This window comes from Cucurbita pepo, chromosome 16 (genome assembly GCF_057944985.1).
Source record: "Cucurbita pepo subsp. pepo isolate OVF chromosome 16, ASM5794498v1, whole genome shotgun sequence".
In the NCBI taxonomy this organism is placed as follows: domain Eukaryota; kingdom Viridiplantae; phylum Streptophyta; class Magnoliopsida; order Cucurbitales; family Cucurbitaceae; genus Cucurbita; species Cucurbita pepo.
This window is the reverse complement of record NC_141813.1, coordinates 12,542,068-12,559,712: the sequence shown is the minus strand read 5'-3', so window position 1 is coordinate 12,559,712 and position 17,645 is coordinate 12,542,068. Positions and strand designations below refer to the sequence as shown.

The following is a 17,645-nucleotide window of genomic DNA, read 5'->3' as shown; positions in this document are numbered from 1 at the left end:
CATTGATGTTTACTCACCCTACAAGTGTAGCTCGAGTAACTTCATATCACTAAATGCACGAAAAATTTAGTGGCTAAAGATGAAAGTTTATTTTATATTATTATTAAAGGCATGGTATTTTGATCCGATAAAATTATTCTCTAGTTATAGATACAATCTAAATAAAATATCAACACGATTCTCTTCATACGAGTGTGTTGGGTCACTTGAGTTGTGTGGAACAAGGGAAGACGTATGATATGAAAAAGGATTTGTATCAAAATCTAAACTAATAAAAAGAATGATTAAAATAATGTAAAGGGTAATCAAATCTGAATCTTAAGTTGGGAAGGAGATTAGGAGTTATCTAATCACACTTAGAACGGATCTTCCCGTTCATAAGAGGATCTATATTCCAAAAAGATCTCGTTACAATAAAATAAATAGAGTTTGAAGCATACGATGCTCGTGTAGTGGATTCATAATCAGCTTTAGCCCTCATGAGCTCCTAGAGAGAGAAAGAGAAAGAGAGGATTCAATGGGATACCAAATTCATATCAAAGCTTGAAATTCACAAAAAGAATTGTTCAAAAAACTCAACAATTGACTTAGAAACTGACAGATGAGTATCAATAATGCTTCAGAGATGCATAGCAAGAACAACAGGCTTAATAGTAACTAGACAATGACTGATATAAGCATACAATGACTATTGTCTAAAACAAAGGCTCTTTGCTGAACTTTCCCCGGTTTTGGTGTTTCGTTCGGCTTAGCGCTGAAGAAGAAGATGGGTTTTTTATGCCGAACCGAGCCGTGTCGAAGTCCCGATAGTGAATGTCGAGTCGAAGTCCCGATAGTGAATGTCGAGTCGAATTATCAACAAGAATCTTCCTTGGACAGCATTTTTCATTGGAGTAAGCAAAGCACATTGCCCATCTCTAAATGCCTTGTCCTCCCAACACAGAATCTGCAAGTTGCAGAGAAGCTCCTTTTATGGACACCCAAAAGAAAACCAGAAGGAAAATGAATTCAATCCTGTCCTCTTCAAAGATATGGAGTTGTATTAAAGTATATGACAAGAAATTAAGATTACAAACTATATTATGAATGTGAAAGCTCAAAGAGAACAATGGCGTCGGCGTTGGTGTTGGCGTTGGCATTTCGAAAAGAAGAAAAAAGCTCGATTTAACTATCCATGGGGAAAGCAATGGCCAGCCTGCATCTGAAAGATCATGTTTTGGGGTCCAATGAAGGGTTCATTGACAGCACCTTTTTGTAGATTGTGATCGGGCAGACGAACCCCGACGTAGGAGTTGACACCGAAAGCGCCTGGAGACATGAAAACATTCCCATGGGAGTGGTTGAAAACCATGGCTGCTCCACCGGTGTTGTGTTGTTGTTGTTGGTGGTGGTGGTGGTTCCAATTGAAGGGATTCCGAGGCACGGTGGAGGATGGATTCGAGTGGCGTGAGAGCACGCCTGCATGGTCCGGTGATAGTGACTTCTTGTTTTCGGGTGATGGGCTTCTTGTGTCGTTGAGATTGACGGTGGTTATATCGTGGATGCTCGCTCTCCGTTTATCTTTTCCACCGGAGAGCTGCCTGATGAAGTACTTTTGAGCGTGACTAGCTACTTGAGTTGGCGTTCTAGTCACCACAAAATTTCTCGAGATGTTCCTCCAATCCCCTTTTCCATACTTCTTCAACCCCATCAAAAACAGCCTGCAAATTCGTTTACCAATTCCAAATTCAAACTACAAAAGACACCTCAAAATGATTTCAACAGAAACAATGAGTGAAGTTCAACACTTACTTGTGTTCTTCCTCCGTCCATGGAACTCCCTTCTTCCTCTCCTGATCGGCCGACCGCCCCGACGATCTTTTCCCGATGAGGCCATACGATTGCTTGAATCCATCATAGCTATGGCTGCTAACCCAATCCAATGTAAATTGAGAAGTATCATAACCAGGAATTGGGATCAAGCCAGCTTCAATACTACTAACATCAGCTTCCAATTCCTTATACTGCCGGATCACATCCCCAACCGTCTTTCCAGGTATCATCGCCGCAACCTTCTGCCATCGATCAGGCGTATCGGTGTCGAAGATAGCCAGGGCATTCTCGAACAATTTGTTCTCAGCAACAGTCCATCTCGAGCTCAATCCATCGCCAGAGCTCCAACTCATGGAGGAAACAGGAGGGGACAGAATTTCCATTTCCCACTTCATGAATCTCTCTCTCTCTCTCAATTTGAGGATACAATTCAAAGAGATTCAAACAAGTTCTTCATAACTTGGGGGAAGAGATTTAGAATTGTTAAATAGAGAAGAAACAAGAAGAACACAGAGAGAAAATGCAGCAAATAGGGCGAAACGATGGCGGATATTTCGCAATAGGAATTCGACAATAAGGGCGTTAAATCAACAAGCATTTGAACGGAATCAGAATACTTTTTTTTCTGTGAAAACGTACTCTGAGGAATCTACACTTTCCAAACCAATTGAAAAAAGTCACTGCCGCTTTCCAAATCAAACCAAATCAACAAAAACAATATATCAATCAGTATTGCTCCAACTTCAATCGATTAAACCTAACACTAACCAGCACTTCCAAAACTTCAGTCCAAACAGAATCCGATGAACAAATTTTCCGGGAAAATCACCGAGAAATCGGCTAAAATTTCTGGGAAAATGGAAGAAGGAACCGAAAAGAAAGCGGAAAAAAGGAGAATCGAAGTGGAAGAAGACTGACCGAACCGACCTCAAGGCTTCAGAAAGAATGGATTGGAATTGCTTTATTGTTCTTCCTGTTTTTGGTTGAAACAGAGCGAAGAACAAGAGACAGAGGAAAAGCAGAAGCAGTAGAGAGCGAGAGAGCTTCGAGGAATGAATCTAAGCGAAAGAAGAAAAAGGGAGAAACAACGAAACAGAGCAAGGAAGAAGAGAAGAAAGCTTGAAGGAAGGTGTTAAGATATGATTGGTGGATTTGGTTGCCACGTGGATTTTCCAACTTAATGAAAAAAAATAATTAATTTTATATTTATTTCTCTATTTTCTAAATTTATTAAATAAAATAATCAATGTGTGTGCTCTTAGCAAGGAAGGCCCACATGTTCTTTGTTACGACATGAGCCTCACAAATGTAAAAATTTTACTCCACTTTTAAATTTATAAATTAAAATTATTTAAATAATTTTAATTTATCTAAAAATTTATAACTAATTTGTATATGAATTATTAAATTACTAACAATACCCTTAAAATTTGTTATCGATTTTAAAAATTACAATATTATCCTTAACATTTCATGAACGTTTTAAAATTATATTTAAAGTACAAATTCTTTAGAATATCAACATAAAACGATGAGTTACTGATCTAACAGGAAAATATGGATTGTCACAGCGTTATAGGTCACTGTCGGCAAGGGCCAACTTGATCCTCTTCCCCAGGGATCCCAGATGAGGGAACCCAAAGAGAGCTGCCGACTCCAACTACCGTCCATGTACGATCCATACTAGATCTGACCAACTGCCCATCCTACTTCTTCTACGTTCCTGACGACTCATCTTTGTCTCAGTAGAGTCTTTTAGTGGCATGTTTCGGTCCTCTTCTCCATTACTTAGAAAAAGTAAGTCACCGGTTCAGGTACAAGATACTATCATTACCGCCTGGACAATTAGAACGTTTGTAAAATGTAAAGGGTAATATTGTAATTTTAAAAATAGTAAGATTTTTTTTTTTTTTTTCAAACAAAGGTAAAAGTTAGAGAATATTGTTTATAATTTAAGCTTTTATTTTCAATTTTACATTTATTCTAAAATAATAAATAAATATCTTTAAATAATTTTAAAATCATTTAAAAATATTATTTATTATTTATTGGCTTTTAGAAAATTAACCTTTTCCTCTCTTCGTAGAAGTGACAACAGATTCAAAACAACGGCTCTGATTGATATCATGCAAGTTGATAGAGTGGGGACCACTTGTGGGGTCCGAAATGGACCAGGCTTCTCATTGGGCAGTCTTTCACATAATTGTGACTACTTAAGGGTCACGATCTCGAGAATCATCTCATCAACGGCTCTCGATGATACACATGTCGTTGTCTCACTGGCCGAATGGGGAAGAACACAATGAAGTCGAAGACAAATGGTCCAGGTAGATAATGGTCACCACCAATGAGTGTGTCCCACGTATGCACATGAACTCCCAATTATGTCCTTGTTTGCATTGGATCAAATAAGCTCACATAATTGAAGCGTGGACCAGCCAATCCCCCTCCGTGTCGACCGTCCTCTTTACGGTGGTGGTCGGGCTCGAAATTGATCTATCCGCCAAATACTAATATGAGCATAATTTAGTAAATAAAGTTTTTGATATCTATTGAAGTGAGAGTTGTAATCACCCGCTTTAGATTACTCGAATTACGAGGTGATGTAGTAACAAGAATGTGAGATCCACGTCGAAACATGTTTTATAAAGGTGTTGAAACTTCTTCATAATAGATGCGTTTTAAAACTATGAGGTTGTCGATGATACAACTATCGATGGACTTTGGCTATTACAAATTGTATCAAAACCAGACAACGGGCAGTGTGTCAGTGAGTACGCAGTGCTCTCAAAAGGGTAGATTACGAGATCTTACATCGGTTGAAGAGGAGAATAAAACATTTGTTCTAAAAAAGTAGAAACTTATCTATACTGAACTCATTTTAAAATTGTGATAGTGACAGTAATACGGACAATTGTCTTTCTAATAATTTGTTTTATGCATGGTTGTTTTTTTTAACAGTGAAAATAACGTGGAAGGGAAGTGTGACGGCGCGTGGAGAGGACAAGGCCCATTCCGTGTCGTGTATGCAAGAGAGGGCCAAAGTGGTCCCCTTGTGATGTGAACCACGGTCGTTTTTCTCTCTCATTTCCCCACTTTATTGAAAAAGGGTAATTATTCTACCCTTTATTTTCAATTTTTATACAAATATATATTTATTTATTTATTTACATATATATATTGGAGGTTAAATTACAAAAAAAAAAAAAAAAAAAAAAAAAAAAGTAAAAATAAAATAAAATAAATATGGTATGGGTGGGTCGGCAAGTGGAGTCGCAATCTGACATTTAACATTCATCCCCGGCTCTGATACCAAGTTAGAATAACACGACTCCTCAAAATAGTACGATATTGTCCATTTTAATCCTAAGCTCTCATAGTTTTGCTTTGGGCTTTCCTAAGAGGCCTAATACCAATAGAGAGAGTATTCATTGATTATAAACGCACATCATTCTCTAAATTAGTCGATGTGGGACTTTCATCCAACAAATACAATCAAACAATACACACGACGATAGGTCGAAAATATATATAATTAAAATATTATTATCGTAATAAAAAAAACATATTATATGATAGAATTATTATTTTAATTGCATAGCTTCTCGTATAGTACATCACTTTCTATTGAATTTTTGTAATAATTTAAAGCTAGAACTAGATAAATAAATTATTATTATTATTATTATTATTATTATTACATTAAATAAACTATTATTTAATTATAGACTTAGGAATTGCTTTATGAGGGGGATGGGATTAATTAGTACAACATGAAAGTGCAGCCAAAATTATACATTAAAAGGCACTAATTTGGTAATTAATTTAATTAATTTTACATTAATTTACTTCTCTCGTACTTTGCAAATGATTGGTCCCCTCTTATTCGAATTTGTTTCACAATTTGGACTCAACGCTTCAACTTTAATGCGGTCTTTATTTATAATTATTAAATTAAAAATTTTCTGACTTTTATAATATTAATATATTTGTTATGTCGGTTGGGTTGAAACTATATGCACATTTTTAAATGCTTAATTAAATATTGTAGTATTTTATCTCTGCTTTTCTGTCCAAAAAATAATATTTTATTTAACGGTTTTTCAATAATATTTTTTATAAATTAAATTTGTATTTTTGTTTTCTATAATTAATTTTGAAAAATAAGTAAGCAAATAAGTCCATAAAGAGCTATGTTTTTTTTTATAAATATTTTATAAATATTTATCCTCTCATCATTTTTTTATTGTGAATAATTAAGCCTATATTATTCATTTATTAAATAAATAAATATATATATATATATATATATATATATATATATATATATATATATAATACTTAATATTGTCCATTTGAGCTCATTACATATCGTTGTCAGCCTCACGACTTAAAAACGTGTATGTTAAGGAAAGGGTCTAGCTTACTCCGACCAGTGTCTCGCATCGTCCGGTGACTGGTTCTAATACTATTTGTAACAGTCCAAACCCACCGCTAGTAGATATTATCCACTTTGATCAATTACATATTACCGTCAGTCTCATAGTTTTAAGAAAAATGTTTCCAAACCTTTATAAAGAATTATTCGTTTTCTCTCTCCAACTGGGGTGGCGTCAGCCTCCCAGTTTTTTAACGCGCCTTCTATGGAGAGGGTCTAGCCCTATTCTGATCAGTGTCTCGCAGTGTCCGGTGACTGATTCTGATACTATTTGTAACAGTCCAAGCCAATCGCTAGAAAATATTATTTGTTTTGGTCCATTACATATCATCGTCAATCTCACCGTTCTAAAATATGTAGGCTAGAAAAAAGTTTCTAAACTCTTATAAAGAATTATTCGTTTCTCTCTCCAACTGGGGTGGCGTCAACCTCACATTTTTTTAACGCGCCTTCTATGGAGAGGGTCTAGCTTTATTCCGACCAGTGTCTTGCAACGTCTGATGACTGACTCTGATACTATTTGTAACAGTCCAAGCCAACCGCTAGAAAATATTATTAGCTTTGGTCCATTACATATCACCATCAATTTCACAGTTTTAAAGCGTGTATGCTAGAAAAATGTTTTTAAACCCTTATAAAGAATTATTCGTTTCTCTCTCCAACTGGGGTGGCGTCAACCTCACAGTTTTTTAACGGGCCATTTATGGAGAGGGTCTAACCCTATTATGACCAGTGTGTCGCATCGTCCGGTGACTGACTTTAATATCATTTGTAACGGTTCCATTGCTAATAGATATTATCTGCTTTGCTTCTCAACTATTGAAGCCTAGTAATTTTAAAATGTTTAAATTAATTAACGTAAAATTTTAATATTTTAATGGATATAATTATTAATTTTCATAAATTTTAAGCGTAATAAATTGATTTTTTAAATGATTTTAAAAAATGGGTCGGATAATTGAGGGAAACGGGGCCCGAAACAGATGCGTTTGTGCTGTCGGCTGCAAGAAGTCATTGTATTGGTTGACTGGGAAACCCGACGGGAAGGGGTGCAAAAAGGCAACGCCTTTATCATTTATCACTTTCTTCTTTTTAATTGGAATTTCGAATCTCCCACCTAATTCATTTCCCCTTCCCTCTTGCCTACGTGTCCAAAATGCCACGTGTCCATATTATAAAAAAATTAAAAATTGTGTGACCGGGAGAATAATATATTACATAGTTTATATAGAGACCCATTTAAAATGGGATAAAAAATCTCGGTTTAAATAAAAAATGAGAACAATTTTTTTTCTTATTAGCTAAACAAGATTGAATAGGAATTTATTTCTCATTTATGTCCCGTACTCGCCCCTAGCCTATATATATATATATATATATATATATATATATATATATATATATATATATATAATTGAACCCACAATTTTTTTTGGTTTATTTAGCCTTTAAAATTAAAAAAAAAAAAAATTAAACTTTTATTTTTAATTTTATATTTGATAAATTTTCGATAAATTACAACTTTTTAAAAACAATATATTACATTAAAAGTTGGAATATTATATTTATAATTTAAATAAATAGCATTACAGTCACATCCTTAAACAACCCGAAAGTTGGAGGTAAATTTTGGATAATGTTATTTTTGTGAAAGGTAAAAAGTAAAAGTGAAATTAGGAGAAGATTAAAGTGAAAGTGAAAGTAAAAACGGGGTTTGGATTATCTTAATAAAATATAATGTAAAAGTTATTGGGTGAGTGGAATTGCTTTCAATGAAATTTCGAATTTTATGGGTTTGATTACCGAATTGGGTTCCCAACTGCTTTTAATGCTACAGTCAAAATAAAAATATTAAAATATTTTAAATAATAATAATAATAACTAATTGTATGAATTATTTATTTAATTTCATTTTTTTGTTGAAAATGTGGAAGGATAATTAAAATTAATAATAATAAAAAAAAAAGAAGCTTGAAATTGAAGCATATAATATTTGAATAAAATACAAAAAATTACAGGTAATATTTCATTGACAATAATCTGTTGGGAATCATCTTCATAAAATGGGGTTTGGTTTGTCTGTTCTTTTTCTATTGCATGCGCACACGCTCTAGGGAACATAAGCCATTTAAAAAATATAGATATATATATTTACTGATATACCCTTTTAATTAAATTTATTAATTATTTAAATATAATGAAGACAAAATAAATAATTTCAGGGGTTGGTGGCCGACCCTTCAGAATTTGAAAGCACTAAAATAAAATCAGTATTGGAAATGTGAGAATTAAACAATAAATTCAATTTTAAAATAATGTCAGCTCAATAATTCTATTTTCCTCAAATTTAATTAATTTAAATTAATTAAACCTAATCCATTAATTTAGTTGTCAAATCAATCATCCTATGACTTAGGATTATATTTTATTTATGTAAATATTTCTATTTAATGCAAGAAAATTATTATAAAATTTCCCTAAAAAGTAGCGATTTAAATAGTTGTTTTTATTTATAATATTAATAATTAATTGGATTTATTTTATTTTATTTTATTTTATTTTTTCCTTGGGGGTGGTTCCCATGTGTCTGTTGGGTGTATCAAAGGGGTAAATCGGGAGAAGAGGGCATTTCATTTAAAATATATATAATTTTATAAAGGCATTTTAATTTAATAAATTAAAAATGGGGTGTGGGCCCTTTCCATTTAAGGAAAGATTCCCCTCTCTGCCTTTCCTTTTTCCAAAAGTTGACAAAAGACAGGCTAATTGTGATTCACATTTCTAAGGCTTCCTGGAAAGCGTGTGATGAACTCCTCCCACGTGCGCGCGTGCTACTCTCTCACGGTTTCATAATTATATTATTTTAAATTCGGTTTAATCGATAAATAGGTTACGATAAAAAAATTATTAATATTTTTAAGAATATTTAAATCTCTCTATTAAATTAAAACGGAATTATGGTTTATGAATATACGTTCGTTGAAATATCGGTAAGTCTAATATAAATTTCACCCGTTGAGTCGGTTACGTCGTCTCGAGGCCCCGTCGCTACATGATATTATATCATGTGTGCGTAGAAATGCATTGTTTTTAGGTGACATTCAAATATGAATGTCAACTAAAAGTAATGGGCCGGAGTTGAGAAAGAAAGCCCATTAAAGAATCATGTTGGGCCTAGTGAGCTTTTTCTTGGGTCGTTAAAGCTGGATTGGGCTGGACCGGATAAAAGTCCAATAGGCGGATGACGTGGCATTACAGAATGTAAAATAATTAAAGAGATTTTGGAAATAAATGATTAATGTGTATATTTTTAATTAAAAAAAGTATGAGAAAATTCAAATTGAAAGTCCAAGGAAGACTACAATTATTATTTTTTTTTTTGGTGGAATATTCTATTTCTAGCTTTGGAAGAGTTGCTGAGCTGGCTTCCACTTTCTTCTTCAAACTAACTAATTATGTTCACATTAATGCCTAATTTTAATTACTTTTCAATTAAATCTTGATGTGACATATTTATTGGTTTAGGTTTCAATTATAATAATTTCGAAATTTTTAATTTTAAGTACACATCAAATTAAAATTAAAATTTATTAGACAGAAAATTAATAATTTAAAAAACTATTTTAAGTATGATTGCTTCCCGTCTTGTGTTAGTGTTAAGTGATGAACGCAGCGGGTTTGCAGGCCAAATCGTTCTGCAAATGGGAACACGAGGTCGCCATCTCAACAGCATCTTTGATTCCACGCTGATCCAGACGTCCAAACCAATCCAATCCGCACAAAGCTCTTCAAACACTCTGTTTCTTGGTTTTGATTATTCTATCGCCGTCAATTTTAGCGATGCAAGCAATGCCAAATTGCCGAGATCTAGGTCTTCTTGTTCATAATGCTTTTAATGGATTCCTCAATCACCTGTCCCACCACATTGCGTTTACATTAGACTTCTCTTTCGTCCTCATTTTCGTTTTGAATGCGTGGACTCTCAACAGTAAGATTCCTACTCGTTATCTTAAATGATTCCGTAGAAAGAAAGCTCCTCAAATTGATTCTCTGTTCCTTCTGGATGCGGTTCTCTCTTTAGGTAATGTTCGCCGCCTAATTTTCTCCTTCTTCTTCTTCTTCGTGTTTTTTTTTTGTTTTTTTTTTCTTCTGAAACTCTGTTGAAGTATCAGATTATTCGGCTGCGGAAGGAGTTTCTTGAAGGTTATCCATGGGGGAAGAAGATAGTATTTACACGCAAGATGGAACAGTGGACTACCGTGGAGATCCGGCTGTTAGAACCCGAACGGGAACCTGGAAGGCCTGTCCCTTTATTCTAGGTAATTTTTGTTTGTAGGGAAAGTGGATTGATGAGATTCAAACTGGAATGTTTAACTAATGGTTGATTCTTCAATAGGAAATGAATTTTGTGAGAGATTGGCTTACTATGGAATGAGCTCGAATCTGGTGCTGTACTTTAAGAATCATTTGAATCAGCATAGTGCTACAGCTTCAAAAAATGCTAATAATTGGAGTGGAACCTGTTACATTACTCCCTTGATTGGAGCCTTTTTAGCCGATGCCTACTTGGGTAGATATCGAACTATTGCTGCCTTCTCCATCGTCTACGTCATTGTGAGTTCAAACGGTTTGATTTTACACTTCGAAACACGATTTTGATGCTCATACTGTCATGTTTTTGACATGTTTGGATACTGGAATTGATTGGTTTATGCAGGGGATGACACTTTTGACATTGTCAGCTTCGGTGCCTGGCTTAAAGCCTACTTGTGTTGCTAAAGATGATTGTCATGCGACGGCTGCTCAAAGTGCAGTGTGTTTTGTGGCTTTGTACTTGATTGCGTTGGGAACTGGTGGGATAAAGCCTTGTGTTTCGTCTTATGGAGCAGATCAATTTGATGATGCTGATGAAACTGAGAAGAAGCACAAGAGCTCTTTCTTTAATTGGTTCTATCTTTCAATCAATGTTGGTGCTCTAATTGCAAGCTCTGTGCTAGTTTGGGTGCAAGAAAATGTGAGCTGGGGTTGGGGGTTTGGTATTCCAGCCATGGCTATGGCGATTGCTGTGGTGAGTTTCTTTTCGGGGACTCGGCTGTATCGAAACCAGAAACCTGGAGGAAGTCCTTTTACACGTATATGTCAGGTCGTGGTGGCGTCTTTTAGAAAATATGAAGTAAAAGTACCTGAAAACAAGGCTCTGTATGAGACTGCCGATAACGAGTCTGCTGTCGTAGGAAGCCGCAAACTCGACCACACAGATGATTTCAGGTTCGTTTATAATTGAAAACCAAAATGATGTAAGAATGTTCATTGTTAATACGCGATATGTATCGAGGAAGAAACGCTCATTCCTTCGTCTTTGTCAGGTTCTTTGACAAAGCAGCAGTGGAGCTTGAATCAGATGAGATGTTAAAAGGCACGGTAAATCCATGGAAGCTTTGCACTGTGACTCAAGTAGAGGAGCTTAAGGCCATCATAAGGTTGCTTCCGGTATGGGCAACAGGGATCGTATTCGCAGCTGTGTATAGTCAAATGGGCACTTTATTTGTATTACAAGGTGACAAAATGGATGCTCATATTGGCCCCAACTTTGAGATCCCTGCTGCATCTCTCTCCATCTTTGACACATTGAGTGTGATCTTTTGGGTCCCGGTTTACGATCGAATCATAGTTCCAATGGCTCGAAAATACACCGGTCACCCGAACGGCATAACTCAACTGCAGAGAATGGGCATTGGCCTGTTTATTTCAATTATAGCTATGCTATCTGCAGCTATCTTAGAACTTGTGAGACTTCGAGAAGTTAGAAGGCACAACTACTATGAACTTGACCATATGCCCATGTCCATCTTCTGGCAAGTTCCGCAGTATTTTCTTATTGGTTGTGCTGAAGTATTTACCTTCATTGGGCAGTTAGAATTCTTTTACGAGCAAGCTCCCGATGCCATGAGGAGTCTCGGCTCGGCTCTCTCGCTCACTACCGTCGCACTTGGAAACTACCTGAGCTCTCTACTTGTGACTATTGTCACCAAATTCAGCACTAAAGATGGGAGTCCTGGATGGATACCAGACAATTTGAACTACGGTCATATACACTATTTCTTTTTTCTCTTGGTGATCTTGAGTGTCAAAAACTTGATTGCCTATCTTTTCATAGCCAAGTGGTATAAGTATAAGAGGCCCCTTGGAACCCTTCGCTGATTAATGAAGAACAGTGCAAAACAGAACAGCCTCTACATTCTAAATTCTGTCAGTAAATTTAGTAGTTGTTTCTCGTTTGTAATGCAACTCATATTCAAACAAGAAATGATAAGAGTCCAAAGTTTCATTTTGAGATCCCATGTTAATAGAATAGGAGAGGAGAGGGGAATGAAACATTTCTTATGAGGGTGTGAAAACCTCTCCCTAATATATGCGTTTTAAAACCTTGAGTGGAAGTCTGGAAGGAAAAGCCCAAAGAGAATGCTAGCGGTGGGTTTGGGCTGTAACAAAATGGTATTAGAGCCAGGAAGGGTTTGGGCTGTAACAAAATGGTATTAGAGCCAGGAAGGTGTGCCAACCAGGACGCTGGGCCTCTAAGTGGTGGATTGTGAGATCCCACCTTAGTTGGATATGGGAATGTTAAGGTGGATATGGGAATGAAACATTCCTTATAAGAGTATGAAAACCTATCCATAGTAGACATGTCTTAAAACATAGTAGACGTGTTTTAGAACCTTGAGTAAATTAGCAGGGAGTTTAGGCGGTTACATTCGGGTCTAGCTAAACACTAAGCAATTAGCAACTGAAATTGATTTCACTTTTCCAGCTTTATCCAGCTCGTAATAAGAACATAAGTTTTATCTAAGGAACAAGAACAACTAGTCTATATAATGTTTATAATAGAAACTTTCCCGGAAGAAGAAGGGACGCACCTTTTTACATGACATGCTTGACACTGAAAGAAGAACTTCTTGGCCTGCTCTTTCCTGGTTTGCCTCTGCTGTAGCTCCTCAATGGTGTCAAATAGAACCTTAACAAGCCATTATCAAAGTTATTTGGCGAATACCTTACACTCCGATTCCTCCGCAACGTAAAATCGTCTCTCCACCTCGAACCGTTCAGTTTCAAATCATTCCCGCCATTGAATCCAGCTACTTTGCTCTGATCTTGACAGCTTACGCTGTAACTTCGAATGAGCTTCTGGCTAACGCAAGAGTTCGCTTCGCCATTAGCAACACGCCTCAGCTTTTCCCAAGACTCAGCAATAGGCCGATCACAACTTTCCTCATCATCAGACTTGCTTTCACCACTTCGCTTATGCATCATACCAAGAACACTTAATACTTTACGCCATCTATGCACTTTCTTGAACGTCTTTCGGTCAATTCCAGCTGCATCAAGAACAGAATCTTTGGAAGTAGCATCAGTGCCACTCAATTCGCCATCTCTGGTGGCTTTTGAGCGAGACTTGTTCAAATCTTTCTCTGTAAGTAGCACCTTTGCACCATAGAATAACTCTGTAGTTGCAGGAGATACCTTTGCGTTTGATATTAATTTCAAGTCATCGAAGTCCGCCGATGCCCCTTTTCTGTGTGAACTTGAACGATCAAAGCTCTTCCTCCGCCTCAGAGAAGACAATGAATCCATATAGTAATCTTTAGTCTGAGCCGATCCACCAGGGACTTTATCTCCTACATTCTTCGGAGAGCCTTCTGCTTCATCAGAAGGATCATCTTTCTCAAATTCAGTACCGGGGAATTTGGCCTCCTCCAAAACTGAAACCATCGGCGTTATCTTTGGATAAGTTTTTCCAACCAGATATCCATCCCAAGAAGCCCTTGCCTCATCGAACGAATACCGTGAATCATCCAACGATATTCTACCTGCATCGGCGGAGAATCTTGGATCTGTATCACAAGACATTCTTCCCAATCCATAGTCTCCAACCTCCGAACGAGTCTCTCCAATTTCAAGCACTCTCGACTTGATAGCCTCTGTTGTCACCGCATCTACATTGCAATTGTTACCGAGATTCTTTCGTTTTTGCTTTTTCCTCCATTTTCCGAGTTTCTTGCTGAAGACTGAAGCCGCTTCCCAGACACTCCCTGCAATTTCTCTTAAATCTCGACCTGCATTTTTCTTCCTCCGAAATTCGAGATCTATAAACTCTTTCACCGTCTTGAACTCAGCCTCCTCTCCAGCAAAATCATCGATCGTGCCAAGAGCCGGTCCAATTGTCCCTCCGGATGCCCTAAATTGTCTCTCATTTGCCACAGCCTCATGCAATTCAAAACCTAAATTCTCGGATTCGATCTCCACCTGCTGATTCCTACATCTCGGCTTATCTTCGCGACAGAAAAGGTCCGACAAGGAGTTTCCAGAGCGAACATCGCACGATTTCCGATGCTGCACCTGCAGTCGCCCGATGCTCGCATCACGCTTCGCTGCAGAGAAGGATTTGCTCCGACGGAGCTCCAATGATGAATGGTGTTTCTGAAGAGGCGATTCCTGTTGCGTGTCGAGATCAATCCCGGCGAGGCGCTCACGGAGGCAGGAGGCGCAGAATCCGGTCACTGGCTTGGTAGGATGACGGTGACATGAGGAAAGCCGATGCGATACAGTTTTGCCCTGCAGATTCATGGCTGAAGATGAACAAGGCACTCATGTCGCATAGTTACCGAGAGAGAGAACGAGAGAGAGAGAGAAGCAGAAAAAAGAGTAATTTTAGAAAATAGCCTCCAAATGTTTAGATTTTGCAGAAAAGACCCCTTTCAATAAACAATATTAAAGAAGACAATTTTACCCTTTCTTATTTAAAGTTGGTGGGTCAAATTTGCAAAGGCAAACTCTTCTTTCCTCTCAAATTTATACTTCAAACGTTAAGGTGAAATAAATACAAATAATGGGGTTAAAATTGTAATTATACATATAATTATAGACAAGACCAAGTAAATGTTTTGTAAATTATAAATAAAATGGAGGGTAGATTCGGTAAGTGTTTGATTGGAAGCGTCTTCTTGGGGTGTGGATGTGCAACCTAGAACCGTCTTGTTTCTTGGGTTTTGGTTTGGGGTGTGGATGTGCAACCTAGAACCGTCTTGTTTCTTGGGTTTTGGTTTGGGGTGAATAATGATTATGCCCAATTTGGAACTTGGCTATCCAGTCATCAGGTTGCTCGACAACTTGAGAACCAAAACAAATATTAATAAATAATAGCAATGTAAATCGATCAGACCCTTTTGCATCCGACGTCCAGACAAGAAATGCTTGAAAGGATCCACCGTCCATTTGAGTGGAGCACCGAACCGTACATACTCCTGCACCGCACTGGATCATTCAATAAAAATCTGGGTCTTTCGATAACCAGGATTGATCAATGAGGGTTCGAGAGAGATGATGAAGAAAATTGAAAGCGAAATCATGGAGAAGACGAAGCAGCTTCTGGAATTGAGTCAGGAGGAAGCGAACGCCGTCGAGAAACTCGACGTCCGGCCGAGGAAAGCCGGAGAATCATGCTTCTATACTTTCTTCGCTCTCAGAGGCATCCGAGTCGACCGCTCCGAACCAGGGCTCGTCGTTTGTACCCTAAAGGTCCCTCCGCGCCTCACAGTATGATTCTGAAACTCTCTGTTACTTTATTTTCTGTCTATTTCACTCTTTTTGCCCTAATTTTGGACCTAGTTCTGAATGAAGACGTAGCGAAAATCGATCGACGATCGGTTCTTCTGCGAGCGTATTAGTCGATGAAGAAAGAGCAGAGGCTAATTTTTCAAATTAAGCACTCAAATCACTCGAGCGCCGATTTTATCCTACTGATTGAATTTGCAACGTACTGTTGAATTGAGTACGCAATCGGAGGGGGAGTGCGGTCCTTTACCTTAATTGCCTAACGCCTCTGGTTTTCGATTTGTCATTTCAGGATCGAACGGGGAAACTGTCTTCAGGTGCGATCGCAAACCTAGTGGATGAAGTCGGTTGCGCCGTAATCTATGATGAAGCCCTACCGGAGCCGGTTTCTGTCGACATGTCGATTTCGTATATGTCGACTGCCGACGTCGATGTACGTATAACATTCTCCTTTACTCCCTAGATTCACTTCACAAGCTCTAAATCAAACAAAAAAAAGAAGAAAAATGAAATCTAAATTACGAAGTGTGAATATCTGCAGGATGAATTGGAAATAGTGTCGAGGCTCTTAGGGCAGAAAGGGCGTTATTCTGGAACCAGTGTGGTTATTAAGAACAAAGGGACGGGAGAAATTGTTGCAGAAGGAAGACACTCGTTGTTCAGCATACGACCGATTGTGAACTCTAAACTGTGAAAATGGTAAGTGCTGCCATTTTAATTATAGATCGAAAAAATATTTTCTGAATCTGCATCCTGATGTTGAGAGATTTGAACTTAGAACAGCACCTAAGTTGAAATGTAATATTTGTTGTATAAATTCTATTTTGGTTGCTCTCATTTGAAATTTCTTATATGTTAGTTTTTAAATTAGTCACCCTAACTCCATTATTAATGGACAAATTTGTTTAGAGAATTGATTTGTGGGATCTCACGTCCAACATGTCTTATATGGGTGTGGAAACTTCTCTCACATGTCTTATATGGGTGTGGAAACTTCTCTCTAGTGGACGAATAATACATTACTTATGTGGGTGTGGAAACCTCTCCTTGGTAGATGTATTTTAAAACTGTGAGATTGATAGTGATACACTTAACGGGCTAAAACAGACCATATCTACTTGTGATAAGCTTGGATTGTTACAAATGATATTAGAACCAAGGCACTAGGCGGTGTGCCAGCGTCTAGCTGGTCCCCACGAGAGTTGATTGTGAGATCCCACGTCGGTTGGAGAGAGGAGCAAAAGCGAACACATCGGTTGGTGTGAAAACTTTTCCCTGGTAGATGGCTAGGTGATACTTAATGAACTAAAGTTGACAATATAAAACATTCGTTATAAAAGTGTGTGGAAACCTTTCCTTAGTAAATGCGTTTTAAAATTGTGAGGCTGACGACGATACGTAATAAGCTAACGATGTGCTTGAGCTGTTACACGATTACTCTAATTCCGAAGGATATTGATCTACCTTTTGCTCAATCTAGAAAGATACTTCGAGCCCTCTATCCAAATTCTTTTCTGTCGGTGTTGACTATCGTAATTTATGAAATCTCTTTGCTTAATGGGATTCAAAAGATGTGAGCTTTCGAGAGCCCCATATCATGTCTCTATCGCTGCATGACTCTCTTTAGTTGCGAAAAACAACTCCGAACGTTTTTTCTTTCCTACTTCCGACTATGCATTCCTTTTCCCCTTGCTTCTAAGAGTTCAAACTTATTTTAATTAATTAAAGATATTATAACCAAAGGAAAAAATAAAATAAAATAATGTAAAGAAGAATTTTCCAAATT

At 37.2% G+C, this 17,645-nt stretch overlaps 4 protein-coding genes across 5 annotated transcripts; 2 read left to right on the top strand and 2 right to left on the bottom strand.

Annotated features, from left to right (window-relative positions):
* Window positions 1–513: 513 nt before the first annotated feature.
* On the bottom strand, window positions 514–2,830 carry LOC111777546 (Homeodomain-like transcriptional regulator). Of its 2 annotated transcripts, XM_023657196.2 has the most exons (3): window positions 1,792–2,830; window positions 1,249–1,700; window positions 514–946 (listed from the first exon to the last, which is right to left on the bottom strand). In XM_023657196.2, the coding sequence occupies exons 1-3, from the start codon at window positions 2,205–2,207 to the stop codon at window positions 918–920; spliced, it is 897 nt and encodes a 298-aa protein (XP_023512964.2). In that variant the 5' UTR covers window positions 2,208–2,830; the 3' UTR covers window positions 514–917. The 2 variants fall into 2 exon arrangements, with proteins under 2 accessions (XP_023512964.2, XP_023512963.2); XM_023657195.2 differs by having other exon boundaries at window positions 514–1,700.
* Window positions 2,831–9,915: 7,085 nt separating this feature from the next.
* LOC111777882 (protein NRT1/ PTR FAMILY 8.1) lies at window positions 9,916–12,584 on the top strand. Its single transcript, XM_023657613.2, has 5 exons — window positions 9,916–10,331; window positions 10,423–10,569; window positions 10,647–10,864; window positions 10,968–11,518; window positions 11,617–12,584. The coding sequence occupies exons 2-5, from the start codon at window positions 10,461–10,463 to the stop codon at window positions 12,449–12,451; spliced, it is 1,713 nt and encodes a 570-aa protein (XP_023513381.1). The 5' UTR covers window positions 9,916–10,331; window positions 10,423–10,460; the 3' UTR covers window positions 12,452–12,584.
* A 443-nt stretch (window positions 12,585–13,027) lies between these two features.
* Window positions 13,028–14,987, bottom strand: LOC111777389 (protein OCTOPUS-like). Its single transcript, XM_023656955.2, has one exon. It carries the CDS (start codon window positions 14,870–14,872, stop codon window positions 13,169–13,171), a length of 1,704 nt encoding a protein of 567 aa, XP_023512723.1. The 5' UTR covers window positions 14,873–14,987; the 3' UTR covers window positions 13,028–13,168.
* A 499-nt stretch (window positions 14,988–15,486) lies between these two features.
* Window positions 15,487–16,696, top strand: LOC111777390 (uncharacterized). The gene is made up of 3 exons (XM_023656956.2): window positions 15,487–15,841; window positions 16,152–16,292; window positions 16,401–16,696. Exons 1-3 carry the CDS (start codon window positions 15,626–15,628, stop codon window positions 16,551–16,553), a joined length of 510 nt encoding a protein of 169 aa, XP_023512724.1. The 5' UTR covers window positions 15,487–15,625; the 3' UTR covers window positions 16,554–16,696.
* Window positions 16,697–17,645: the final 949 nt, after the last annotated feature.

What these genes read in the sequence shown, in the direction of transcription:
- LOC111777546 (XM_023657195.2), bottom strand. Translation starts at nt 2,207, where the DNA reads ATGAAGTGGGAAATGGAAATTCTGTCCCCTCCTGTTTCCTCCATGAGT. An exon ending in TGGACGGAGGAAGAACACAA is followed by an intron (nt 1,701 to 1,791) that starts GTAAGTGTTGAA and finishes ACGAATTTGCAG; the next exon opens with GCTGTTTTTGATGGGGTTGA.
- LOC111777882 (XM_023657613.2), top strand. Translation starts at nt 10,461, where the DNA reads ATGGGGGAAGAAGATAGTATTTACACGCAAGATGGAACAGTGGACTAC. An exon ending in TCTCCATCGTCTACGTCATT is followed by an intron (nt 10,865 to 10,967) that starts GTGAGTTCAAAC and finishes TGGTTTATGCAG; the next exon opens with GGGATGACACTTTTGACATT. An exon ending in GACCACACAGATGATTTCAG is followed by an intron (nt 11,519 to 11,616) that starts GTTCGTTTATAA and finishes CGTCTTTGTCAG; the next exon opens with GTTCTTTGACAAAGCAGCAG.
- LOC111777389 (XM_023656955.2), bottom strand. Translation starts at nt 14,872, where the DNA reads ATGAATCTGCAGGGCAAAACTGTATCGCATCGGCTTTCCTCATGTCAC.
- LOC111777390 (XM_023656956.2), top strand. Translation starts at nt 15,626, where the DNA reads ATGATGAAGAAAATTGAAAGCGAAATCATGGAGAAGACGAAGCAGCTT. An exon ending in AGGTCCCTCCGCGCCTCACA is followed by an intron (nt 15,842 to 16,151) that starts GTATGATTCTGA and finishes TTGTCATTTCAG; the next exon opens with GATCGAACGGGGAAACTGTC. An exon ending in TGTCGACTGCCGACGTCGAT is followed by an intron (nt 16,293 to 16,400) that starts GTACGTATAACA and finishes GAATATCTGCAG; the next exon opens with GATGAATTGGAAATAGTGTC.